This window comes from Rana temporaria, chromosome 2 (genome assembly GCF_905171775.1).
Source record: "Rana temporaria chromosome 2, aRanTem1.1, whole genome shotgun sequence".
Lineage (NCBI taxonomy): Eukaryota > Metazoa > Chordata > Amphibia > Anura > Ranidae > Rana > Rana temporaria.
The window spans coordinates 381,223,795-381,251,710 of record NC_053490.1 but is presented as its reverse complement, the minus strand read 5'-3'; the positions used below and the strand labels follow the sequence as shown (position 1 = coordinate 381,251,710).

The following is a 27,916-nucleotide window of genomic DNA, read 5'->3' as shown; positions in this document are numbered from 1 at the left end:
TTTTACTGTATACAGTTTGCTTAGGCTACATACAAGGACACTTCTGCCATAAAATAAGTTGACAATGTTGTTTTTGCTACTGAAAATACATGAAATGATGCAAAATTTTTCAGGAGGTTTTACCCCAACTTGAGCGATCTTAGACTCATTAGGAGGTAACATTTAACTCTTACCAAGCACAGTCACAGTGGTTGCTGACTGAATAGTTCCAAGTGGGAATGTAACCGCTTTGCATATATACTCCCCGGCATCAGAGAAGCCTACATTATTTATCACGATTGTTGCATCATGACGCGATGTATTTTTAAATATGGTTCTATTCTGATAGGATTCTTCAAAAGAGGTTCCAAAGATAGGATGGTGGACGACTATGGTCTGAGTGGTCTTGCCAATGCTTTTCTCCCACGAGATCTGGGTTATTGCTTCATTGAACTCAATTAAGCACTTCAAAGTGACATTCTTTCCCCACACTGCAGTCTCATGTGGATCCACATGTATTGGCCCAGCAAATGAACCTGTAAAAAAGAAACAAATTAGGTAATGTGAAGGCAAGTCAGGCTGAAATAAATGAATGGATAAAAACGAAAAGGTACCAGGTAAAAATAAACTTTAGAAACAACTTTCATTGGAAAATGAATACAGAATACATATCTTGTATTGGAGATTTACAGACAATATATCATCTGTCATGGATCTTGAGATATTAAAGTGTTTCTACTTGACATCTGTTACACAGGAGAGGGACATTCAATGCAAGGACACCGGCTTTTGAAATGCTAAGTGGAACCAGCTTGTGAAATACCTTAATTCATGTAATTCACTAAACATTACATTTGCATCAATACCTTAAAACAGGGGGGTACATACAGGGGTTGCGAGTGCGACCCGGCCCAATGCTCCGGGGGGGGCCCATGCAGCCCCCCCAGTACACCTGGATAGGAGGGGCGTCATATAGAGAAACCAATTCCCTCCATTGTTCTCTTTCAGGCATTCAGCCGCTGCAGGAGGAAAACAGAGGAGACGGATTTCTCTTCCCAGAGCAAAAAGTGTCGCCAATGGACAATTTCAGGTACCATTGTTTTTCATTGTTTTACAGGACTATGCAAATTGCTTTAACAATGGGGCTGAAAAGCCCCCTATATGATAAAACAGCAAGGATTAATGAAATTTGCACTTGACTGAGCATGTCTGAAGGCTTTGGGTTCATATGTCACTGCGGAGATCAGCGAACAGTTGCTCGCTGATCTCCCACCACTATTAATCACAGTCTGTGAAAACATCCTGGTTCATACTTCTCAGGGAGACCAGCAAACAGTTGCTCGTTGATCTCCCACCACTTTCCATCCTGGTTAGATATCTTTGTTCAGCCTGCAGGCCTAACCCATGCTGGTTAGATATTTGTTCAGCCTGCAGGCCTAACCCATGCTGGTTAGATATTTGTTCAGCCTGCAGGCCTAACCCTAACCCATGCTGGTTAGATATTTGTTCAGCCGGCAGGCCTAACCCTAAAGCCCTGTACACATGATCGGAAATTCCGACCGTGTTTATGCCCCATCGGAAATTCCGATGAATTCCATCGACGTTTAAATATAATGATTATAATATAATGATATGTGTATGGCTAGCCTAACAAAACCATCTACAGGGTACTTTGGCAGCCTGTGTTGTACCCTTTATTTGTTCAATGACGATTCACATTTAAATCTTGCCCTGCTGATCAATGAATAGTAATAAATAAAAAATAATAAAAAAGTAGGAATTCTAATTGGCACAGTAGGTTTTAGCTGGATTTTGAGAGCTAAATACTAAACTACAATTTAAGTCAATAATTTAAGTCAATAATTTATAGAAATTACATTGTACAAACATTGAAACCCGATTTTTAGCACAAGGTATAACATTCTGAACGAATATAAAAAGAAAAAAAAGTCTCAGAAGTACACTTTTCTTTGATCGTACACATGCACGGTTTTCTCGGCATGAAAGCTGCTGGGGGAGCTTTTTGCAGAGAAAGCCGTGCGTGTGTATGGTTTCTCGTCGGGAAAACTGCTGGGAATCTCGATGAGAAAAATAGAGAACCTGCTCTCTATTTTTCTCGTCGGGATTCTCTACGGTGTTTTTCTGCCAAGAAAGACCCGAGCGCGTGTATGCTTACCTGGCCCTGGTAAGCCCAGGCATGCTCGATGAAACTTCGACGCATGCATGGTAGCTTACAGGGCATAGTGTAGGGTGTAGCAAGATGGCGGCGATGGCATCGATTGTGACGTCACCTCGTTCTTGCCATTCAAAAGAACGGCGGTTCATTTGAATGGTGTGTGTGTTAGAGCTGCACGATTCTGGTCAAAATGAGAATCACAATTCTTTTGCTTAGACTAAAGATCACGATTCTCAAAAACTGAATGCCAGAACCCCCCCCCCCCCCAAATAAATAAATAAACCTGTGATTTATCTGAAAATAATAATATATAAAAAACAGACCAGTGATATGTCTATAATGTTAAGGACCATATAACTCCTATGAAAAAAACAGAATCAAACTTTGATTCTGCTTTTTTCATAGGAGTTATATGGTCTTTAACATTATAGACATATCACTGGTCTCTTGTTTATACATCAGAAGCAGTACCGTCAGCAACCATTGGGTGGCGCATGGATACACACAGTTGTACAGAACTGTGAGAAAGATTAATGCATCCGAAGCAGTACCGCCGGCAACCACTGCGCATGGATACACACTACAGTTGTACAGATCTGCAAGAGAAGCCCAGGCATCCATCCAGCAGCGCAGGCTGCTGACGTCGGTTCGGATATCGGCACCATTTGCGTTCCACGCTAGTTACGTGGAACCGGCCGTGAAACAAAAGAATCGCGGCTCATCCCACGGGGAGATCGCGGGCGGGGAGAATTGAGATCACGATTCTCTCCGCGATTAATCATGCAGCTCTAGTGTGTGTGTGTGTGTGTGTGTGTGTGTGTGTGTGTGTGTGTGTGTGTGTGTGTGTGTGTGTGTGTGTGTGTGTGTGTGTGTGTGTGTACACTCGGCGAGCAAGAAAGCTTGCCAGGAAAACCAACCTTTTTGTTCCTGACGAGATTCCCGGCCGTGTGTACAGGGCTCAACTCTTTTTAAATCATATAGCGATGTATAAGGTGCAGCAAAGATTTTGATATAAGGAATTATGTATTTACTGAATATATGAAAAGGAAGAAAAAAAAAATGATTCAATCTAGCACTGCAGTACACATATATTTTGATAGTGAGTTTAAAAAAAGTCAGATATTAATTTAAAAGAATAATAGTAAAGGTTGATGAACTGTATAAGACAACATCATCAAATTTAAAAGGTACTTTATCGAAAAGTGTTACTTTCCAGAGCTGGAAACACATAAAAGCAGGCACTTTGTCTTAGTGACAAGAATCCAGGGCACAAATGAAGTATGTGGTCTAGCGATTCAATATGTTTACCGACATCTGATCACAGTCTGTGCAGGAAGATGAAGGAATGCTATACTATGCAGCCACAGGCACACCATTACTCATGTACTGTCACATTCTGAAAAGCTATGAGTAGGCCAGAAGAGGCAATTATTCTTTAACAAACCCAAAAACCTGTTTAAAGCATAAAATATTGACAAATGAACAGAAAACAAAAGCGGTTATCTTTATCTTAAACTGGAATGTGTCTGACCCCAGCAGAGAAACTGATCCTTTATTCTCTTCCTCGCCCATGCAAATTCATTCTACCAACAGCTGAGAGTGGAAACCAGAGAGGTAGCCGTGGCCCAGCAGTCTTCCGATAGACTTACACAGGTCACTACTAAAATCTCATAATGATAAATGTCTTTCCATCACATTTTTTAATGTGAGCCGCAACGCAAGAGATTTGTAGTAATATGATTTAGCGATCAACACGCAATGCCGCAATATATTCATGTAGCATAAACCATTACTGAATAAACTCTTCTCTCCTCTGCAGGCTTTAATTGCAGAAACACAGTAATCAGTCAACAAACAAATGGCAATAAGATTCTTGGGTGATTTATCACCAACAACTGCCCAACAGTCTCCTGAACTAAAAAGGTATTTCTGCACTAGAAGATTCATTTTAAGATTCTAAATACAATTGCCCTATCCTTACTGAGATTCATACCCCACAGCAAAAGTTGGGCTATGTGAACCAGCCAATGGATGGTGCTGCATTTGCCGAATTATACATAGTTGGTAAGGTTGAATAAAGACACCAGTCCATCCAGTTCAACCCGAGAGAGAGTGTAAGTACAATTACAATATTCCATATCCTTGTACACTGCACATGCTAAGAAACACATACATTTTTTTTTTTTTAAGTTTATCTACACTCCCCGCTGACGCCACCAACTGTGGAAGGGAACGCCACGTCCTTACCACTCTAACGGTAAAGAACTCATCACGCAGTGGTTGTAAAGGTTAAAAGGTTTTTTTTTTTTAATTCAGCAGCCCCCCAGCCTCCCCTAATACTTACCTGAGCCCCATCTTGGTGCAGCGGCTCTCCCGGATCTCTTCCTCTTAATTGGCTGAGACAGCAGCAGGAGCCATTGGCTCCTACCACTGTCAATCACAGCCATTGAGGAGAGACCAGGGGCGAGGCCAAGCCATGCTCTGTGTGTTAAAAGGACACAGAGCCGTGGCTCAGAAGCAAGCCTGCTCGGGTGTCCCCATAGCAAGCTGCTTGCTATGGGGGCACCTGGCAGAAGGGAGGGGACAGGAGCGTCAGCGGGGGATCTGAGAAGAGGAGGATCAGGGCTGATGTGTGCAAAACCATTATACAGAGCAGGCAACCATGATGTGTTTGTTATTTGAAAATTTCAAAAAAAATCAGCCTTTAATATCACATAATTGCACTGCTTCCCATCCAACCTCACTTTGGCCACTTTTTTTTTTTTTTTTTTTTTTTAGAGACCGCTGGTTAAATAGTTTCCTCCTAATACTAGTTACCATTTAAGGATTTGTATATCGAGATCATATCCCCTCCTTTATCTGCAGAGAGAAAAAGTTGAATGTTTGTATTTGTTCCTCATAACCAAGGTCCTCCAGCCACTTAACAACTTTGTCGCCCTTCTTTGGACTCCCCAGTTCAAGCATATCCTTTCGGAGGACTGGTGACCAGAGTTGGACAGCATACTCAAGATGACTACAATGTGTACTCCCAAAGCAGAACAAATTTGGTTCGCACTCTAGAGTTAAAATGCTTGTTGGGTAAAGCTCCAAAAAGCACATGAGCTTCTTTGTTGCAGAATCACAAGTTTTTCACCCATTTTATTTTTTTTAATTGTGAACGCCTGTGAAAGTTTTACTCCAGTATTCAAAATCCAAAAATGTGCAAATCTGCTCCCGTACTGCAAGTCACATGTACAAACATGCAAAAGGCTAAGCTCACTAGTACTAATGCCCCGTACACACAATCGGAATTTTCGATCGTGTGTAGCCCCATCAGAGTTTTTTCATTGAAAATTTCCGATGAATTCCATCGGACTTTAGATATAGAACACGTTCTTTATTATTTCGTCGAAATTCCGATGTGATTTGGCCAGGCAAAAGCCTGATCGTGTGTACGCGGCATAAGCTTGCATTTACACCCGAGCAGAGCGTTTTGTTTGCTTTTACCATTTGATTTTGAAATTTGGTTTTCCTGAACAAAAATCACTGTTTGTTCGATGGGGAAAAAAATTTCCATCCTGCTCCTCCAAAAAAACGAATGTAATTTTGACCCTACTAACGATTTGAAAAGCCAATGAACATTCCTGAAAAGAACGCTTTCAAAAACAAAATTCTTCTAGTGTATGGCCAGCTTTACTTTGTATTATCTACAAGGCACCAAACAAGCCGTGATGAATCAGCATACCAATAAACAATTAGACATTGCTTCCGCTGCGCTGTCCCAGAACCTATTGATTGAAGCTAGTGCTCACTGTCTAAAAAGCCATGCTATTAATATTAAATGCAGAGCTACTTTAGGATAATACTCTTATTCTGGAAAACAAAAACAGATTCGGTTTTCATTTCCTCAATAAAACAATTCATATTAAACTCCTACAGTCAAAGAACCAGTGCTAGTGTAAATAAATGGCAGCCAAATTTGAATTTACTATACATTTTTTAACATGTTTTCCTTTTTTTCCCCCCCTCGGTAAAGTACTATTTGTACCATTATCGAGGATCTTGGCTAGCTGGTGGATTTTTTTTTTTTTTTTTTACACAAAAGTACGGACATGACGGATTATAATTTATATAATTAAATTGTCTGAAAGATGGCAAAAAGCCTTGGCGTTTCATACTGTGACAGTCCAATTTAGCTAAATTGAAGTACCTCACTTCTGAGGCAATAGGAAAAAAATCTGCCAAGGAACCACTTGCAGAAATGTTCCGGCGCTATTAGTAGGCTTTGTTAGGGCACCCAACAGGGTCCAGCTGTAAGTCTCTGACTCCGTCAACGTGCCAAGAGCCTTTTGGCATCTTTAAACACGCAGCATGGCAGATCAGGTAAAAGCAAGCGCTTTTTAAATATGTTATCGACAACAACCTAACAAAACCAGAACGGGAGCTATAAGCCGGTGTTCATACTTACAACATAATAAACGCTGACATTTAATATTAAATTAACTAAACCGTATTTTTTATTAGATGCAATTATCATATACCAAGTTTTACCACCTTAATGTCGTCTTTCTTCAATCTGCCCTAAGTACACCCGATGCAGCTTGATCAATGCCCACCCACAGCCTCACCATTGCCCATGAATGCAGCTTGGTTAATGCCCATCTGCAGCCTCCCTATTGCCATGAATGCAGCCTGATCAATGCCTATCTCAAGGGTGGGGGTGGGGGGGATGAGCTCCGTCAGATTACATATCTCCCGTTTACTCGGCGGCCTCTTTAATACAAAATTCCCACCTCCTGGACACAGAGATCCACGTCCTGTCGGGGAGAGGAGACCGACGGTGTGTCCCCTGTACATAGGGACACCGATCGGTCTCCTCCCCTTGTGAGTCCCCTCCCCCCACAGCAAGAATCACTCCCTAGGGAACACATTAACCCTTGATCGACCCCTACTGTTAACCCCCTCCCTTCCAGTCTCATTTATACAGAAATCAGTGCATATTTATAGCACTGTTCGCTGTATAAATGTGAATGGTCCCAAAATAGTGTCAAAAGTGTCCGCTGCAATATTGCAGTCCTGACAAAAAAAAAAAAAAAAAACGCAGATCGCCAACATTACTAGTAAAAAAAGAATAAAAATAAATGTTATAAATCTATCCCCTATTTTGTAGGCGCTATAACTTTTCCGCAAACCAATCAATAAACGCTCATTACGATTTTGTTTACCAAAAATATGTAGAATACGTATCGACCTAAACGGAGAAAAAAAATTGTTATTTTTTTAAAAAATTTAGATTTATTATAGCAAAAAGTAAAAAATCGTTTTTTTTTCTTCAAAATTGTCTTTTTTTTGTTTATAGCGCAAAAAAAAAACCTGCAGAGGTGATCAAATACCAAAAGAAAGCTCTATTTGTGGGGGGAAAAAAAACGACATAAATTTTGTTTGAGCGCCACATCGCACGACCGCGCAATTGTCATTCAAAGTGTGAGTGCTGGAAGTGGTTAAGCATAGCCTACTCATAATTATTATCGCCTATAACACTAGGCCCCACCCCTTTCGAACGTGGCCCTGCAAAAATAAAATACAGAAAAGCTTATGTGATCCTAATCATTTGTTAATAAGACACTTCTCTCAAATATAAGCAACACTAACCCAGACACATTAACTACTTAAAGTGGTAGTAAAGCCATGCTTTGAAAATCAACAGACATAAGATTTATAATAGAAGAGACCTGGTTGGTCTCTTCTGTCATAAAAGCTTCCTCCTGCCTGTCAGCCGTTATGTACACTGAGCCGCACATGCGCAGCTCACTGTACATTTACGGGCCCCCAATCTGTGCCGCAGTGATGCAACTCCCACGCGTATGTGCAGAAGTGAAGTCATTGTGGTCTAGAGCTGCACGATTAATCGCGGAGAGAATCGCGATTTCGATTCTCCCCGCCCGCGATTCTTCTGTTTTCACCGCTGGTTCCACGTAAACAGCGTGGAATGCAAAAGCGGCCGATATCAAAATGTCAGCAGCCTGCGCCGCTGGATAGATTCCTGAGCTTCAAGTCTCACAGTTCTGTACAAGTTTGTATCCATGCGCCACCCAGTGGTTGCCGGCGGTACTGCTTGTGATGTATTAATCCTTCTCACAGTTCTGTACAACTGTGTGTATCCATGCGCCACCCAATGGTTGCTGGCAGTACTGCTTCTGATCTATAAAAAAAAAAAAAGAGACCAGTGATGTCTATAATGTTAAAGACCATATAGCTTCTATGAAAAAAGCAGAATCAAAGTTTGATTCTGCTTTTTTCATAGGAGTTATATGATCTTTAACATTATAGACATATCACTGGTCTCTTTTTTTATATATACATATTTTTCAGATAAATCACAGGTTTATTTATTAATTTTTTTTGGGGGGGGGGGGGGTTCTGGCATACATTTTTTGAGAATCGTGATCTTTAGTCTAAGCAAAAGAATCGTGATTCTCATTTTGACCAGAATCGTGCAGCCCTATTGTGGTCCCACCATTCAATTGGCTGAAGACAGGGAATCCAGGAGGAAGAGTAAGTGTAGATGGAAGCACTGAGGATCGATCACACTGCAGCACTGGAGGGCTTATTTGACAGGTAAGTCTCCCATAATGTGCTGACTAAATATTATCACATTATGGCATATCCCTGCAGGGGGCCACTAAAAAGAAGAAATGTTCCAAAGTTTACTACCACTTTAATGGCCCCGTAATTTATTTTTCATTAAACAGTTTCCTACCTTATTTGTCCTCTATGACCTCCTGAGCCTCTCCCTTTTCCCCCCTTATTTTAGTTTGTTTGGAATGCAGTGATGGTTAGTAGTGGCCAAGTACGCTGCTCACATTACACATCCCACAGTTCATAGTACCTAGTCCATTTACAGAGCGAGCAAGAGAGGGACTGAATTAAAAGAGCTGGGATTTCAGCTCATTAGATTTATAACAGGGTCACCAGGTTTTTTTTTTTTAACTGCTTGCTGACCAGCGCATGACTACATACGTCGGCAGAATGGCACGGACAGGCAGAAGGATATATATATATATATATATATATATATATATATATATATATATATATATATACACACACACACACACGTCCCCTTTAAGAGCGCGGCATTGTGGGCCTGACCGTGGGTTCGCAGACTCAATCGCCACAGGGATACCCACGATCGTCTCACGGTGAGGAAGAACGGGAGATTCTGATGTAAGCAAGCACCGCTCTGCCTAGTGACAATGACAGTGATCACCGCTTCTGTATTTTCGGACGCGGTGATCACTGTCTTGTCATGTGTAGCCCATCCCCCCTACAGCAAGAATCACTCACTAGGGCACACTTAACCCCTACAGCGCTACCTAGTGGTTAATCCCTTTACTGCCAGTGTAATTTTCACAGTAATCAGCGTAATCATGTGTCCGCAATAATGTCGTAGTAATGATGGAAAAAAAAAAACCAAAAAAAAAAAAAAAAACGCTGATCGCCGCCATTACTAGTAAAAAAATAATAAAAATGCCATAAAACTAATCCCTATTTTGTAGACACTATAACTTTTGCGCAAACCGATCAATAAACGCTCTTGTGATTTTTTTTTTACCAAAAATATGTAGAAGAATACATATCAGCCTAAACTGAGGAAAAAATATGTTTTTTTTATATATTTTTGGGGGAATATTTATTATAGCAAACAAAAGATAAAAAAAAAAAAAAAATCGCAGAGGTGATCAAATGCCACCAAAAAAAAAAAAAACTCTATTTGTGGGGAAAAAAAGAACGTCAATTTTGTTTGGGAGCCACATCGCAAGACCACGCAATTGTCAGTTAAAGTGACGCAGTGCCGAATCGCAAAAAAAGGCCCGTTTGGCTGCATAATGGTCCGGGGCTTAAGTGGTTAAATAACTGAGCAGCTGTAACTCTATGGTATAATAAGCAGACCACAAACTTAGACAATTGAGCAGTTAATTGCTAGAGTTTACACGCGCTTTAAGAAAGCAATATATGGAATTGCTTTGTTGTATACTAAACGCTTCTACAGTTCCATGTTTTCCCCAAAGCTCCAGATTAATTTCAAATGGTTATTCTGTCTTAAAGTCCTACGTGTCAACACTGAAACACTGAAATATTTGGAGTTCCATAACTTTCAGTAACATGATTTTGTTGTGAAATTTGTCAAGCATCCCTAGTAAACAACCTGTCCATGCACCCTAACATGAACTGTCCACAAGATGGCAGTATGCCTCTTTTATTGTACTGGCCATGAAACCTGTTTACTTTTCCCAAGCTAAAATACCAACACATTAAAAGGCAGAATAGTCACTCGGCACTTATGTGCACATAAATAGAAGACAACATGGTGACATTTCACTGGGCAATAAGTAGAAGAGTAACAGTCACAGGAAATGGAATTAACCTTTTATTTTCATATAAATGATGATAATTAATAACATGGCTTCAGTTATGGAAAACGAAAGCTCTGACAATAAATCATTGTAGAGCTTTGATATTTTTAGACAGATATGCTTTTATTTACGATGAACACAAACAAAACTTCTCACCACAGTACTGAAAAGGTACACTACAAATGTGATCGTCTGAGCAGAGAATGTCAAAATACGATAGAACCCTCCTTTTTACGATGGAAGGAAAAAGGGAACCATGTAATCCCTCTGGGTGACCATTGAATATCTGCCCACATCTAGTCAGGCTGTTTTGTATTGCCAACAATTCTTTTTTTTACATTCAGCTGTCAGAGAAGAACCACGCTGACAGATGATGACTCATAGGTTGTTAAGGACACGGCGGCCCGCTTCCCGGCCCCCTCCTTAGCAACCAGCTATATACAGTGTGTTTAATGAGAGGGGGGGTTAAAAATGGATGCAAGCGAATCATCTGCCAACATCCGTTTTTTGTCTGTCCTGTAAAAAAAAAAAAAAAAAAGAAAGGAAGAAAAATATAGGTTTTCCTGGTCTTAAAAAACAGAGCTTAGCGAAAATGGGTGTCAGCAGGTGGCCATCCGCTAGCCCAAAGAGATATATGCATGTCCGTTTTTTCATCCGCCAACGAATGGAGGAAAAACGGACATACGGAACGCCCGTGTGAAAGGACCATTAAGCTGGTCTGGAGATGTCACAACCTTTTCTTCTTCACTGGTGGACAATCCTTACCCCTCGATTAATCAGTCCCCATGTTATATATAAAACTGTTGCTCAGTCCAGAACTACTAGGAGGCTGGTGTGTCTATAACAAATGGAAGTGCCCAGTAGGAAAGCTGTACCTAGCAGGCACTTAGGGTGCCTGCCAGGATATACCACAAGTGACACTTTAGCAAACTATATTTGACTACATCTCCCTCCTAGATTGTAAGCTTTATTGAGCAAGGCCCTGTATTGAATTGTATTGTTGTAAAGCACTGCGGAAACTGTTGCTGCTATATAAATCCTGTATAATAATTAAAGGGTCACTAAAGGAATTTTTTTTTTTAGCTAAATAGCTTCCTTTACCTTGCTGCAGTCCTGGTTTCATGTGCTCATGGTTCGTTTTTGCTTTGATGTTGCTGTAAATCCTCTCTGTTCTGGACACTTCCTGGTTGCCTGTTTCCTGATAACCACAGTACTGGGAGATTTCTCACGGTGGTCACTAATGTGATTATTGTGTGTAAAACGAAACTGGATTGGTGCTGAGGAGTTTTAGACAAAGTATCACTGCTCTCTATTGGCTGACTGCCCTCTAGTGGCTCTCTGTACATCAGAGAACCAGCAAACAACAGCAAAAACGAAACTACACTGCAGGCACATTATATGATTGTTTTTTTATCTATTTTTAATCATTTTTAAAAGGAATCAGTTAACTATTATGTCTCTGTGCCCTGTAAACAGTCATTTCAGCTAAAAAATTTTTTTCCTTTAGTGACCCTTTAAGGTTGTCCTGATACACATACTAGTATCGGTACCGGTACCCAGCATTTGCCCGAGTACTTGTACTCAGGCAAATGCTCCCCCTGATACCTGGGCAAATGTTCCACCCGATACCTGGACAGTTAGGGTGATCAATGCGGTGGGAGAGTTACAAGCTCTGATCACCCTGTATATGTTTCAAAGTCCGGCTTTTAGTGAAATCAGCGGTGATCGGTGCTTGTAACTCTCCCACACACGATCACCACTGACTGTCCCCGCATCCTCCTCCAGTCCCCCTCTATTCTGCTGCTCTCCCCCTCTGTGTCCCCATCCATGCTGCTCAGTGTCCCCCTCCATGCTGCTCAGTGTCCCCCTCTCTTCTCCCCCTCCGTGCTGCTGTCCCCCTCTCTTCTCCCCCTCCGTGCTGCTGTCCCCCTCTCTTCTTCCCCTCCGTGCTGCTGTCCCCCTCTCTTCTCCCCCTTCGTGCTGCTCAGTGTCCCCCTCTCTTCTCCCTCTCCGTGCTACTGTCCCCCTCTCTTCTACTCCTCCGTGCTACTGTCCCCCTCTCTTCTACCCCTCCGTGCTGCTGTCCCCCTCTCTTCTCCCCCTTCGTGCTGCTCAGTGTCCCCCTCTCTTCTCCCCCTCCGTGCTGCTGTCCCCCTCTCTTCTACCCCTCCGTGCTGCTGTCCCCCTCGATCTGTCAGGATGGAGAGCGGAGGTAGGAGCCAGAAAATCTGGTTCCTACCTTTTCCGAATGTACAGAGTCAGTGATCACAGACTGTCCCTCTGTCCATTCACATAACTGAAACATCGTAAACTGTGTTTACAACATCTCAGTTTATGAATGGAGAGGAGCCGCTGTCTTCTCTCCATTCATTTTCAGCGCTGCTGACAAAGGGACTGGGGAATCTGTGTCCCTAGTCCCTTTCCCTGTCTCAAAGGAGAGATGTCAGGGGTCTGTTAAGACCCCTGATATCTCACCAAAGCCCCCCGACAGGGCTGATAAAAAAAATTATAAATTGCAATAAATTAAAAAAAATTATTGTAAAAAAATAACATTAAAAACACACTGACACTGTCCACACCCCCTCCCCCCTTAAAAAAAGAAAACTTTGTAAAAGAAATTTAAATACTGACACATGTGCCATTGTCACATGAGATTAAAATAAAAGGATTGGTAATTGGTACTTGTACTTGGTCTTAAAAAAGTGTTAAATCGGGACAACCCTAATTAATAATAATGTTCTCTTTAAACCAAACACCAAGTAAAGATATGGCAATGTAAAATTATTATGAATGTCTTCATTTATTAATAAAAGAGTTAGATCATGATCACATTTTAAGAGAGTCTATGATGCGGAAAGCCAATGGAGTCTTAAAGGCTGACAAAGTTACTCACAACTTTAGTCATAGAACACCCAACTACCTATTGTATGCATTTGCTTTCAACATTCATTCAGCAACACTTCAGCTACAAAACGATATACCCATTAACGTAGGTGTGTTGCTAGGTGATGTGAATGACCCTGAACCTGCAGTTTTAAGCACAAAAATAAATGGCATACTTCATAAAAGCACCACTTTTACGCTTTTCATCAAGGTCAATGAAATGGTTAAGTGAAAAATTATTCTGGTATGCTTACAAGTTCACAGCATTGTTTCCCCTATTATACCGTTCTTACAAAGCTCACATTCAGAATCATATCTGCACAGCAACCCAATGTTTTCCTGATGTAGGGAAACAAGCAACTGTAGCTTTTGCCCTTGGAATGTAAAAGCAAATAATGAACTGGATAGCTAAGAACTGAAAAGGAAAGAAAGAAGGGACGTCATGGGCACAATTATGGGCCTGGCTGCACTAACCTCTAAACCATCAAGTTGTTTGTGAAGTCACAATACCCATTAATGGAGCTGACCGAAAGGAATTTTCATGCATAAGCATTTGCGGCTGCAGCACTTGATTCTCTGATGAGATGGAGATACCTCTGCAGTCTTTAATGCTGATACAGCGGCTCAAACATGACCTTGATACATCCAGACAACATATGCAAATTGAGAGGACAGAAAACTGCCTCCTCTACGTGTGTCATTGCACCCAAGCATCATTGTCTTCAGTTATAAACTTTACTGCATTATGTCTTCAAAAATGGCAAACTGGATAGAAATGGAATTGAGCCGTTGTCTTTTAAAGTGGAATTAAACTTTGCAGTACAATGCTAGAAAAAAAAAATACATACAACGCCATTCATAAAGTCCAACATGCCCCTAGTAAAGACTCTAAATTGATATTTTATCATGGCTACTTTGTTTTCTCTAATCTGAGAGTTTTCTTCTACCCAGCTGAAGCCTAAAACATCTTGAAAACTATCCAAGCTTTACTTCCTAAAATACCGTATATACTCGAGTATAAGCCAAGTTTTTCAGCACATTTTTTTTGTGCTGAAAATGCCCCCCTCGGCTTATACTCGAGTCACCTTTTTGCGCCTGATCTCCTGGACTTTGGGGACCCGGTACCGGCCCGGCCGTAGGTCCCCTGGACTTGGCACACATGTAGCCCTATTCGTCCTCTACAAGTGTGTAGACAAGTTCAAAAACTTCGGACAACGCTGTATGCAAACGCGCGAATACGTGCAACGAAACGACCGAAAACGCTACGCTCAGGTGTGAATGCGGCCTTGGAGTTTGAAATGGCAGTAAAACTACAGTTCTAAACACAATTTTTCTGCTTTAAAAAAAAAAAAAAAGCCTGTAAACTACTATAAAATGACTAATGCCGCGTACACACGACAGTTATTCATGTCATGAAAAAAAACTACGTTTTTCGACGGGACTTGTCCCGATTCCTCTCAAGCCTGCCTTGCATACACACGTTCGTGAAAAAAAAAAGCTTGAGCAAAGCGCGGTGACGTACAACACGTACAACGGCACTATAAAGGGGACGTTCCATTCGAAAGGCGCCACCCTTTGGGCTGCTTTTGCTCATTTCCCCGTCTCATAACTTGCTTCTGAGCATGTACATTTTTTTACCCCTCGTTAAAGCGTACACGCTACCGTTTTTCACGACGTGAAAAAATAGAGCATGTTCTAAAAAAATTCGGGCATTTTTCACAACCAATTTAAAAAAATTCATTTTTCTCGTCATGGAAAACGGTCGTGTGTACACAGCAAAAGGCTCATGTACACATAAGATAACATAGGAGAGTTCAGGGGCTTCTGAAAAAAACACCAAACTGCTCCTAAACTTCAGTGTAGCAACTGTAGTATACATGAGGCCTGATGGTGAGGAATCTGTGTGTGGATCTGGGCAATTTTTATGCAATGCACCACAACATAGCATTTTTGTGTGAACAGGACACATGGAAAGAAAATGTTTATGTGCCCTTGCGCTGATCTGTAAAGAGCAATGAAAGCTTAACACAAGGGTACAAGTCGCACTACACAGAACACTTTCTCCATGGAGAACGAGCCCTAACTTATACCTAAAGACAACTTTGTTTGTGATCTTTCCCAGCTAGGGAGACTGACCTTCTCAATTTGTCTTAACCACTTCAGCCCCGGACCATATTGCTGGTTAATGACCGGGCCACTTTTTGCAATTCGGCACTGCGTCGCTTTAACTGACAATTGCGCGGTCGTGCGACGTGGCTCCCAAACAAAATTATTTTTTGCGCTATAAACAAAAATAGAGCGACAATTTTGAAAAAAAAAATGAATATTTTTTACTTTTTGCTGTAATAAATATCCCCAAAAATATATATAAAAAACATTTTTTTTCCTCAGTTTAGGCAGATACGTATTCTTCTACATATTTTTTGTTAAAAAAAAAAAAAAAAAATCGCAATAAGCGTTTATTGATTGGTTTGTGCAAAAGTTATAGTGTCTACAAAATAGGGCATAGTTTTATGGCATTTTTATTAATAATGGCGGCGATTATCAATTTTTATCGGTACTGCGACCTTATGGCGGACACTTCGGACACTTTTGACACATTTTTGGGACCATTGACATTTTTATAGCGATCAGTGCTATAAAAATGCATTGATTACTATAAAAATGCAACTGGCAGGGAAGGGGTTAACACTAGGGGGCGAGGAAGGGGTTAAGTATGTTCCCTGGGTGTGTTCTAACTGAAGGGGGGGGTGGGACTGACTAGGGGAAATGACTGATCGCTGTTCATACATTGTCAGGGGAGCCCTGACAGGACTGGGAGCTGTGTGTTTACACACACAGCTCCCGGTTCTCGCTCTGTAACGAGCGTTTGCGGGTGCCCGGTGACCGAATCGCGAGAAGACGTAGATCTACGTGATCTCGCGCAGGGGAGCCGACCTGCCGCCGTATAAATGGCGGCTGGTCAGCAAGTAGTTAAACTGGCGAAACTTTACGCTGAATCCATACACTTGAGGTGGATGGGGAAATCCTTCCTGCTGTGCCTTTGTAGTTTAACAGTGGAACTCTCTTTTTGTCAGAATACACTGATCAACACTGTCTGCATGTGCCGATTGAGCGTAATTTTTCCAACAAGTCTGTTCATGAAAGTTAATCAACTTCTTATGGATGGGAACCGTCATAGGGAAAACAGGTGCTGCAACCTCCCCACAAAATAGCTCCGACCTCGAGGCTCCCAGCCAGCTATTCAATGGGTTCCCAACTTTGACATCATTGCACCCTCCTCACATGATTGGCTACTGAGGCCCAGTCACATAGGTCAGGTCACATTCTCTCACATATGCAGAAGTCTCACTCCAGAGGCATATGTGCCGACACGGTCCCGTTACCCTGAATGGGCAAAGGACAGTGTCACTTTAAAAGGATCTTTCAAAATACTTGTAATCCAATCTCGAATCTCTTGATGATTAAAAGATTTTACATACTGCATAATGCAGTTTATGCTAATGTATACTCACTGCAGCATTACCTTAATCCTGCATTTAAATGGGTCTAAAGAACTAGCTGAGCAGTTTGTCTTGTATCATTTCACCCCCCTATTTAAATAACCAGTCATCCAAAAAGCAAAACATTAATCCGGTTGCTATGGGTGACTGACTTTTATTGGTTTTGGGGGGGGGGGGGGGGGGGGGGGGGAGTTATAGAGATAGATTTAGTGGATTGGCCAAAATATACAAGTAATAGTTCTCTGGTGTGTAATTCATATTTTGTTCTTCTGGATTTGTTTAACAGCACTGGTTATTTATCCATTACATGAAAAAAAAAAAAAAAATGATCCTTTGTACAGGCTTGGACATCGGTCCCTAGTGGCAGGTAACGGCTCTGAGCGCAGCTACATGTGAACAGCATTCCCCGGGCATTCCCGCCTCAAGAATCCAGCGTTTGGAATCCGCTGCATGCAACCAGCCGTGTGAAAGCAGCCTAAAAGCTGAACTCCAGGATAAATAATAGTAATAAAAAAAAAAATCTGCCCATTAAGGCCCCTTTCACACGGTCTGACTGTTCCGGTCTGCCCGTCAGTTTTGTCGGCAGACTTGAACGGCCGCTCCATACATCTCTATGGCGCGTTGGATGTTAGCGGTGACATGTCTGCTGACATTCGATCCGATAAAATCAGACGAATGGCGATACGTTACCATCCGTCCATGGCGGATCGGGTGAGATCTGATGAAAACGGACATGCTGTCCATTTTTATCAGATCTCGGCGCTGGACAAGCCCCTCCCCGCCCAGTGAGCAGAGAGGGACCTGTCATCCGCCGGCTCAGCGGAGATCCACGAAGAAATCTATTGCTGATCTGCGGGAGCTGGCGGACTCCGCTGCGATGGATCCGCCTGGTGTGAAAGGGGCCTAAGTGTAGGGGTAAAGTAATAATGTGCGATACTTGCCTTATTCCTCACTTCAGCCAAAAAGATGCTGCTTGCAGGACTTTTTTTGAGCGTCCTGCCAGCGCACAGCTCCAGTGTCAAAGACCTCAGGCTTTCACATTGGAGTGAAAGAAGAAGGTGCTATTTTTAGCTCTATAGCGCCTGCAAAGCGCCTCAGTGTGAAAGGGCTCTTAATATTTTTGGACTGGAGCGAGACTTTAAGGCTTCATTTCCACTGACGTTTTTTACAGCTTAAAAACACCTGTCCATGTTATTCTATGGCATCATGCCCACATAGGCGTTTTTGAGCTTCAAATGGCATAGGCGTTTTTGAGCTGTAAAAAAAACGCAAGACCAGGGCGTTCTGAATCTCCAGAGTAGAGCTGTAAAACCGCCAGATGTTAAAAAACGCTCAAAAACGCGCGAAAACGCTCAAAAACGCTACCGCGGCGTTTTTTTTTTTTACAAAACAAACATGGACCGGCGTTTTTAAGCTGTAAAAAAGGCCAACACAAGTGGCTGTAAAAACGCCAGTGGAAATGAAGCCTTAAGTGTAAGTTCACCTATACAGATAATCTGTAAAGTGACCTTACACTGGACTCCATGCCCTCTGGTCTCACTGTACTGTAGTCCAGCGATCCTGCCGTCAGGGACCATAACGCTGCTTCACCAGTCTATAAAGATTTGATATCCTCTTGACTTTCTCTCCTCTCCTCGCAGTGCTGACAAGACAGGTCAGACGTAAAGGTGAACTTAAACTTTAAAGTGGAACTGCACTGCATCAGAGAACTACAAATCAAAAAACACAATTTAAATAATTTGTAACATTCAAAGCCATCTCCCCATCCATCCATGTCTCCATGCTTTATTCTGCGGAGGAATCGCTTTGAAAAACACCCTCTAGCATTTCTGGCTGTGGCCATCTTGAGTAAGGGCAGACAATTCATGTTGCATTTACTGCCTGGAATCCACCTTTCCTTAGCTAAAGCATGCAGGCAGGAGGATGTGTTTAGCTGAAAAAACTCCTCTTACTTCTCGAAAGACTCTTGGGATGTATGACATCATTTGCCTAGGCATAGCAAGCAGGAAGTAAAGAAATGTATGGCGCCTTTCACACGGACGGCTGTTTTTCCGCAGTTAAAAGCATAATAAATATTCTGTGAAAATCAAGGCTCCGAGCACTGCGATTAGCTGCATTTGTACATTGCGATTACATACGTTTAAGTGCGGCCGCGTTTAGCTGCGGTAGTTATTGCCATAGCAACCCTTTTTATTTTTTTTCTTATGATGCGCTTCCTGTTCTGTCCTTTTTTTTTTCTTACGCTGCTATCCGCAGTTGACACAAGAGACTGCAATTACCTGCGGTTATGTGCATATAGCTGCGCTAAATCGCTCTTGGACGCATTAAATTAAATTTTTCCTATTCGCACCAAACCCCATGTAACAAAATCGCAGCTAAACACTGTGTGTGAATGGGGCCATAGGAAAGCATTGTGGGCGTTTAGCTGTGGTAGAAAAATAGAAAATCCGCAGCTAAAAGCACCATTCTATCCGTCCTTGTGAAAGTGGCCTAAAAGAAAAAAAAAAAGTTTTAAAACACAAGTAAATATGATATATTTTCCTATTTATTATAATAAATAGTATAAGGATTACAAATAGTCAATGTTGATTGAGAGAGTGAAGTCCCACTGACATTCCTCACCCGCAGGGCCGAACAAAGAGAAAAATCACTTGATTCCACAATCCACACTAAAGAGTGCAGATGAACAGAATTCTTCTGCTGCCTATTGTATTCCGACAGCTGGCTCCTGCTGTTAGAATACACAAACTGTGGCTGCATCTGATAGGTGCTGCTTGGCCAATACTTACACCCCCCGATGGAGGAATGCCAACAGGGCAACTCGTGGTGTAATGGTGTAAACCTTCCAATGATAGCAAAAGCATACAATTTTTTTTATTTTATTTTTTTTGAAGTTTTTCTATCACCATTTCTAAGCAAAGCATGACTAAAAGAAAGCTCATCGGCTCTTATCTACAACCAGCATCATAGTAACATTTACCTAGTTCTTCGATTATACTAATATTACCATAAAGGTACAGTTTTTTTTAGCGTCAAGTATAATTCAAAATGCAATCTACCATTTGAAATGTCTGAAATCAATCAAAGCTTACAATTGAAGACTCATAACGTACCACAAGCCTGTTATGACAACCTCCTGAGCAGCTACTGAATTCATGTTTCAAATAAACATTTCCAATGACAATGCCGTTGCAAGCCCTCTCAGAAGACGCGTTTGGTTGCTGAACGGCAAACATTTTTAACGCATGCTAGAACATTAAATTATCTTTTGTATAATTGGTGAAATTAAATCTTCGTTTAGTGCTTCATTAGTGGTTATAACTTCTGTCCCAGTTATACCAGAAAATGTTTATGAATTCACAAACACCCAGTTCCTTTAACTAATTAAGAGTACAAAAGTCTTGGCTGGAACTCCATCAGCTGAACGAGAGTCCATTATTCCAAAATTAGTTCATGCTGATCAAGCGGCATTCATTAAAAAGGAGTTCACATAACACTTACAGATCCTGCAATGCGCTAACAACCCGAAAATGGTTCAAAATATATGGAGTGCTTTTCAGACATAAAATAAAAAAAGGACATAGACAACATTCTCATTTTCTTTAGGGGTCATGGATTCCTAATAAACACAGTGACTGAAAGAGCCAATTAAGAAAGAGCATAACGACGTGGGGGGAAGAAAAGGATAAACAAAAGTACATTTTAACCCAAAAATATGGTAAGGTTCGTAAATAAAAAACGTTCATACCTTTTCTATCCTAAAATTACCTGTTTTTTTTTTTCTGTACAACTTCAATGCATGATATGTGAAAATACTGTGAGTGTGTGTGTGACAGTGTATGTGTGTGTATATATATATATATATATATATATATATATATAGACATATTTTGTCACCTTATTGTCTGGAGCACTCATGCAGCCCCTTATGCCGCGTACACACGATCATTTTTTACAACCCGAAAAACAACATAGTTTAAAACGTTGTGAAAAAAATTAGAGCATTTCCGAAAAAAAAATGTTGACGTTTTTTTAAGAACCCGAAAAATGCTCTGAAGCCCACACACGATCGTTTTAAATGACATTTTTAAAAAACGTAGTTTTTTTACAACCCGAAAAATGATCATGTGTACGCGGCATTAGGGCAGACATGCCAGCTCTATATAAAATCTGGCTTGCAGCTCATGCCTGTCTGTAGAGCAGCTGGCTTCACTGCCAGACTACCTCCCGAGTGGTGTCCTAGTATTAACCCTCGATCTGCTGCAAGAAACCACTCTCTCCCTCTGCATATATATATATATATATATATAATTTTTTTTTTTTTTTTTTTTCCCGGTCGAGGTCTGAATCTCAAGTCTGTGCCATGAAAGATTGTTCTCGGCTACTTTACTTTTTGTGGCGCAAGCCACACTCTCTGCCACTTGTTACCGTTTCCTCCACACATTCTGGTAATGCTCTATAAATGTAAATCTCCCCAAAAGTGGTCCCTCTTACAGCAGGTGCCCCTACCAGAGTAATTCATTACTTTATTGGGGTGCGCACACTACCCCCCATAAATCAATTTCTGAGTACCTGCTTATATCAGGTATTTCCATCAGGGTGCCCCCTTACATATGTTGTCTCATCTGTGTGCACCCTTACATCAGGTGTCCCCATCAGAGTACCACCTTACATTAGGTATTCCCGCCAGCGTACCCCCTTACATCAGGTGTCCCCATCAAAGTGTCCCCTTAACATAATGTGGCACCTTAAAGGGGTGGTTCACCCTAAAAACTACTTTTTCTTATTCCACTGCCCCCCCACATTACAATATGATTAAGGCTCTTATTATTTTTTTCATGCTGTACATACCTTGGTAGAGCATATTCACCCGTGCATCCGGGTTGCGAGTCCCGCGGGAGTGGGCGTTCCTCACGTGTGTGATTGACGTTTTGCCCAAAAACGAGCTCCCCCCCATCTTGTAAGCCGCGTCACGGTTGGCGAAAGGGGCCAAAGGGCGAGTCGGCGCTATACTGCGCATGCGCATCGCCGTTCGGCTCCTTTCGCCAATCGTGACGCGGCTTACGCGACGGGGGGGGGAGCTCGTTTTTGGGCAAAACGTCAATCACACACATGTGAGGAACGCCCACTCCCGCGGGACTCGCAACCCGGATGCACGGGTGAATATGCTGTACTAAGGTATGTACAGCATGAAAAAAATAATAAGAGCCTTAATCGTATTGTAATGTGGGGGGGCAGTGGAATAAGAAAAAGTAGTTTTTAGGGTGAACCACCGCTTTAACATAATATAATATGTGCCCATCAGCCTTATTTTATGTTAAGAGTCATGAAGATGGGCACATTTTATGTTAAGGTGCACGCTGATGGGCACAAAAAAATGTGCCCCTTTAACAGAAAGTGTGCCCCACATACCTTGAGGGAAGGAGTTGGCAAAGATGGCAAGCTGCAGGAGCAGCGAGATATCATACCTCACAGCCGGGAAGGAGGAGTGAGAACTGGGAGCAGAAGGGGCACAGGAGGCAAATGTGATGTCCTGCCTTAACTCGTGGCCTGGCAGGGAGTGAGAGCTGGGAGCCGCAGTCAGCAGTAGGGGCGGGGTGCATGCGCAATGTCACTGGTTGCTGGGACGCTCGTGGTCCCAGCGACCAATGACTACAGAGATGTGGTACTACACTGGCAGCCTGACGGTCTGGACAGAAGCAACCCTTGGTCTGTGTTCGGATTGTGGGCCGCCATTTAATGAGGGCTTAACTAGAACAACCAGGTATGGAAAAGATCACATATGTTAATTGAAAAAGCTTACAGGAGCTAAACCATGAAAATCAAATACTGTATATACTCGAATATAAGCCGAGGCACCTAATTTTACTACAAAAAACTGGGAAAACGTATTCACTCGAGTATAAGCCTAGGGTGTCCATGTGCATGCCTCACTGTGCCCATGACTAGACTTACGTTTAACATGGGAGTATATAGAAGGGGAGCCCAGCTTTGAAAAAAATAAATAAAAAAATCGGTTCTCCCCAGACAGCAAACTTTGTAGAGGAGAACTGGTGCTACATGTGCGCCAAGTTTGGGGTCCAGGGGACCCATGGCCGGCCAGTACCGGGTCCCCAAAGTCCGGGAGATCAGGCGCAAAAAGGTGACGAGTATAAGCCAAGGGGGGCATTTTCAGCACACAAAAAAATGTGCTGAAAAACTCGGCTTATACGGTAGTTCTATTTTTGATGAATGCAGAACTTTTTGTTATTGTATTTAACCACTTGCCGACCTCCTCATGTAAATATACGTCAGCAGAATGGCACGGACAGGCACATGCACGTACCTATACGTCCTCTGCTTGACGTGGGTCGGGGGTCCGATTGGGACCCCCCCCCCCGTACATGCGGCGGTCGATAAGCCTCGGGGAGCGATCCGGGACGACGACGCGGCTATTCGTTTATAGCCGCCCCGTCGCGATCGCTCCCCGGAGCTGAAGAACGGGGAGAGCCGTATGTAAACACGGCTTCCCCGTGCTTCACTATGGCGGCGCATCGATCGAGTGATCCCTTTTATTAGGGAGACTCGATCGATGACGTCATTCCTACAGCCACACCCCCCTACAGTTGTAAACACACACAAAGTGAACCCTAAATGCTACAGCGCCCCCTGTGTTTAACTCCCAAACTGCAACTGTCATTTTCACAATAAAGAATGCAATTTAAATGCATTTTTTGCTGTGAAAATGACAATGGTCCCAAAAATTTGTCAAAATTGTCCGAAGTGTCCGCCATAATGTCCCAGTCACGAAAAAAAAAAAATCGCTGATCGCCGCCATTAGTAGTAAAAAAAATAAAAATGCAATAAAACTATCCCCTATTTTGTAAACGCTATAAATTTTGCGCAAACCAACCGATAAACGATTATTGCGATTTTTTTTTACCAAAAATAGGTAGAAGAATACGTATCGGCCTAAACTGAGGAAAAAAAAAAATTATATATGTTTTTGGGGGATATTTATTATAGCAAAAAGTAAAAAAAAATATTGCATTTCTTTCAAAATTGTCGCTCTATTTTTGTTTATAGCGCAAAAAATAAAAACCGCAGAGGTGATCAAATACCACCACAAGAAAGCTCTATTTGTGGGGAAAAAAGGACGACAATTTTGTTTGGGAGCCACGTCGCACGAGCGCGCAATTGTCTGTTAAAGCGACGCAGTCCCGAACTGTAAAAACCCCTTGGGTCTTTAGGCAGCATATTGGTCCGGGGCTTAAGTGGTTAAGTGTACCCAAAATTGTACATTACTGTTTAAGTGAAACCACACCACTGCTTTGTGTTCATTCAACAGTACAAAGGAGAAAATGTGATTTTGAAGCTCATGCAACCCATAATTTTGGAGATAACATGCTGACATTATATTTGTGATTCGGGCATAACCAGCCAATCAGCACCTCTGCTTTAAAGCCTTCTGATATAACCACCCCCCCCCCCCCCCCCCCAATATCATCTGGATGTTCACTGGAGAAAGCCCAGATCCTAAGTGAGATTTCCTTCAAGTCTACCTGTAGCTAGAAGACGGAAGCCAACCTCAGCAGTGGTCATTCCCACAGCATAACAGACCAAGCACCTGGCACTGTATGGGCAGCTTCACATAGGACATCTATGGGTGTATGCAGGGCCGGCCTTTGCGGTGTGCGGGTTGTGCGGTCGCTCAGGGCGCCATAGCAACATGGGCGCCTGACGACCTGCACAGATTCCGATGGTCACAGTCAGATTTGGCGGCGCAGCGCGCCCCCCCCAGACACACAGCAGGCATGGAGGGTGCAAGTCGCACCCGAGCGAGCCGTCGACACCCGGGACCCGGCAGCAATAATCCCCCTTCCCTTTGCAGCGCCGCGGGTCTGATGAATCTCAGCTGCCTGTGACTGTCTGTCTCAGTCACAGGCAGCCCAGCACAGTGCACTGAGTGCAGCCGCCTCCCCCTTTTCCTGTGCTGTGTGTGTGCAGCACGTGGCTCAGGTGATCTATATTGATTGTGTGTGTGGGGGGGGGGTTCTGCATTGTGGGGGGGTCTGTATTGTGTGTGTGTGTGTGGGGGGGTTCTGCATTGTGGGGGGGTCTGTATTGTGTGTGTGGGGGGGGGGTTCTGCATTGTGGGGGGGTCTGTATTGTGTGGGGGGGTCTGTATTGTGTGGGGGGGGGGTTCTGTATTGTGTGTGTGTGTGGGGGGGGGGGTTCTGTATTGTGTGTGGTTCTGCATTGTGGGGGGGTCTGTATTGTGTGTGTGTGTGTGGGGGGGGTTCTGCATTGTGGGGGGGTCTGTATTGTGTGGGGGGGGGTTCTGCATTGTGGGGGGGTCTGTATTGTGTGGGGGGGTTTTGCATTGTGGGGGGGTCTGTATTGTGTGGGGGGGGGGTTCTGCATTGTGGGGGGGTCTGTATTGTGTGGGGGGGGGGGTTCTGCATTGTGGGGGGGTCTGTATTGTGTGTGGTTCTGCATTGTGGGGGGTCTGTATTGTGTGTGTGTGTGGGGGGGTTCTGCATTGTGGGGGGGTCTGTATTGTGTGTGGGGGGGGTTCTGCATTGTGGGGGGGTCTGTATTGTGTGGGGGGGTCTGTATAGTGTGGGGGGGGGTTCTGCATTGTGGGGGGGTCTGTATTGTGTGTGTGGGGGGGGGGGGTTCTGCATTGTGGGGGGGTCTGTATTGTGTGTGGTTCTGCATTGTGGGGGGTCTGTATTGTGTGTGTGTGGGGGGGTTCTGCATTGTGGGAGGGTCTGTATTGTGTGGGGGGGGGGGGGGGGGTTCTGCATTGTGTGGGGGGGTTCTGCATTGTGGGGGGGTCTGTATTGTGTGGGGGGGTTCTGTATTGTGTGTGGTTCTGCATTGTGTGGGGGGGGTCTGTATTGTGTGGGGGGGTTCTGTATTGTGTGTGGTTCTGCATTGTGGGGGGGTCTGTATTGTGCGTGTGTGTGTGTGGGGGGGGTTCTGCATTGTGGGGGGGGGGGCTGTATTGTGTGTGTGTGGGGGGGGGTTCTGCATTGTGGGGGGGTCTGTATTGTGTGTGTGTGGGGGGGGTTCTGCATTGTGGGGGGGTCTGTATTGTGTGGGGGGGTTCTGCATTGTGGGGGGGTCTGTATTGTGTGGGGGGGGTTCTGTATTGTGTGTGGTTCTGCATTGTGGGGGGGTCTGTATTGTGCGTGTGGGGGGGTCTGTATTGTGCGTGTGGGGGGGTCTGTATTGTGCGTGTGGGGGGGTCTGTATTGTGTGGGGGGATTCTGCATTGTGGGGGGGTCTGTATTGTGTGTGTGGGGGGGGGGGGGTTCTGCATTGTGGGGGGGTCTGTATTGTGTGGGGGGGTTCTGCATTGTGGGGGGGTCTGTATTGTGTGGGGGGGGTTCTGCATTGTGGGGGGATCTGTATTGTTTGTGGGGGGGATCTGTATTGTTTGTGGGGGGGGTCTGTATTGTGTGTGTGGGGGGGCGCTGTAAATCTTTCTCGCACAGGGCGCCTAAAGACCTAAGGCCGGCCCTGGGTGTATGGGCAGCTTTACACAGTGCTGTAAACTGTCTCCATGTGGCAGTGCTGGTGCTTGATAACTGGCTCAGCACTGACAAATGAAAGGGGTTCCTTGCTTCCAACAGTTGAATAGAGCAGGTGAGTATGTGATGGGGGTTGGAAAGGATTAGGACAAAGCAATTGTTTGCATTAAAGGATATGTAATCCCTAACAATGAGTTTCACTTATTTGCACGCTTTTGTTTTGTTAAATATACCACTAAAAGTACAAAATAAATAAAAAATACCGTTAAACCTGCCAGAAATCTTGTCAGCTGATATTTTTCTGTGATCTCTGCCTATGCTGCATACTTATCAAGTCACCTCCTCTCTAGGTTATCAAAGGGAGGAGAAGTGTTTTTGGTTCTATGGTGACAACACTGCTTTTCCATAGATACAGTAAGTTAGTGTTGTCACCCTAGCACAGGAAATGTGTCACTGACCAGATGAAAATAAAAGGGAAAAAAAAAAGCCTGAAAAAAAAATAAAAAATGAAATGAATGCAGCCACCACATCTCAGGACTGGTAAACTGCAATATATAAAATGATTCATAGATTTAGGTATGCTTTAAGCTGCGTGCAAACAGCCTAATAAATACAAGTGCTCCCAATTAAGAGCGTCAGCTGTAACAATTGTGTCCTTCCTGAGTAGGTAGAGGGCAATAAACAAGTGTTACTTTCTTGGCTTACGAGGAAAAAGCTTCCCGTACAACTAAAAAAAATCGCACCCAACAGTAGTAACTCACAGCAACGATCAAGTGAAGCATGGGCACCCCAAAAAAATTTAAAAAGCTACTATTGGGCGTGATGTGGGTAGCCACAATTGCAGAGTGATTTATTGCGTAACAATCGTGGCAGACCCGCACTATAATTTTAGGTGTCGTTCAAAAAAAAAAAAGCCTTCTCAAATGTGATTCCCGCAATTTGTCATTCACAAATCAGCACTTTTAATTGCGGGCAGAATCGTGTCAAATTTGCCCACAATTCAAAACACTAAAGTGTGAATGCAGCCTTAGCGTCTGGTTAAAGCTTGTAGGAGGAGTTTTAATTCTGTTCTGACTGTCCTATAAGGATGCATGACCCCTGACCCTCTGTCTGGACCATGTACTTATAACATGCACTCTTCCAAGAAATAAACAAAACTCTCTAGCAATATACACCTAACTGGGCATGTGCAGCTTGTCCTCTAGCCTCTGTTCTATAAGGAGATGGATAGGGACTGTGGAAGAAGGGAAGGAACAGAGAAGACAGGATCAAACAGCCCAATGCAGAGGATTAACCTCTTAGGTTCCCCAGTAGGTATAACAAGCATGCTTTACAGCAGGGGTGCCAAACTTTCTAAAGCATGAGTGTCACTTGGTAACCGGTCTTGGGCCACAATGGATGCACAAATAGGGTCAGTAGTCAGCGGATCCCACCATCTGCTGCGCCTACTACGCAGACTCA

General features: G+C 43.2%; 1 protein-coding gene across 3 annotated transcripts in view; it reads right to left on the bottom strand.

Annotated features, from left to right (window-relative positions):
- Positions 1-27,916, bottom strand: part of NECTIN3 (nectin cell adhesion molecule 3) — a 160,494-nt gene that overhangs the window by 89,256 nt on the left and 43,322 nt on the right. For all 3 annotated transcript variants that reach the window (XM_040337860.1, XM_040337861.1, XM_040337859.1), the window contains exon 2: positions 174-515. In XM_040337860.1, coding sequence (XP_040193794.1) covers positions 174-515 — 342 coding nt within the window. The remainder of the gene's footprint in view (positions 1-173; positions 516-27,916) is intronic.